Raw genomic sequence first — 626 nt, 5'->3', positions numbered from 1 at the left:
CCGTGCGATGCACGGGCTTATATTTAAATTTGATAAGTTAAATTAAAAATAATATTTTATAACCATATTTTTTTTAAATTTAGTATAACACTATCATCGTCGTTATATAATAAACGTGTTAAATATGTTGTTTTATCTTTATTCAAAGTAAAATATAAATAGAAAAGTTTGAAGTTTATAATATTCTTAAACCGTAAGGAGGGAGACATGAAAAAAATAAGAACATATATAACTGTAATAATAGCATATTAATTTTACACTAAATTTTGTATAAAAAGCTAATAAAAATTTATTGATCGATAACCTAGTATCTTACTAACTTCATTAGAAAAGCAATTGGCATAGGATGTTGTGCTCCTTGTTACACATTTCATTTCGAATCTGAAAAAAGAGTTATAGATAAATTAGTAATATCTATAGTAAATATTTGTACAAAAGTATAAATCATAACATGCTATTAAAATAAAAATAATATTATTCTTACCTAAATATTATTAAAAACCTCTTTGAACACGACATTTGTTGTTGATGGCTTTGGATTGCCATCTTCATCTAGAATTAAAACCCTGAGGCCACTGCGACTCTTAACTCTTGACAAAGCAACATAAAGTTGTCCATGGGTAAAC

General features: G+C 25.6%; 2 protein-coding genes across 2 annotated transcripts in view; one reads left to right on the top strand and one right to left on the bottom strand.

Moving 5' to 3' along the window:
- The window catches only part of LOC107471602 (mitochondrial import receptor subunit TOM20), a 24,788-nt gene that overhangs the window by 16,973 nt on the left and 7,189 nt on the right, over positions 1 to 626 (top strand). The window lies entirely within an intron of this gene.
- The window catches only part of LOC107471593 (uncharacterized), a 3,866-nt gene continuing 3,564 nt past the window's right edge, over positions 325 to 626 (bottom strand). Inside the window, exon 9 of the mRNA XM_052255736.1 lies at positions 325 to 381. Coding sequence (XP_052111696.1) covers positions 325 to 381 — 57 coding nt within the window. The remainder of the gene's footprint in view (positions 382 to 626) is intronic.

Source organism: Arachis duranensis, chromosome 10 (assembly GCF_000817695.3).
Source record: "Arachis duranensis cultivar V14167 chromosome 10, aradu.V14167.gnm2.J7QH, whole genome shotgun sequence".
Lineage (NCBI taxonomy): Eukaryota > Viridiplantae > Streptophyta > Magnoliopsida > Fabales > Fabaceae > Arachis > Arachis duranensis.
This window is presented reverse-complemented; position numbering and strand designations above follow the sequence as displayed.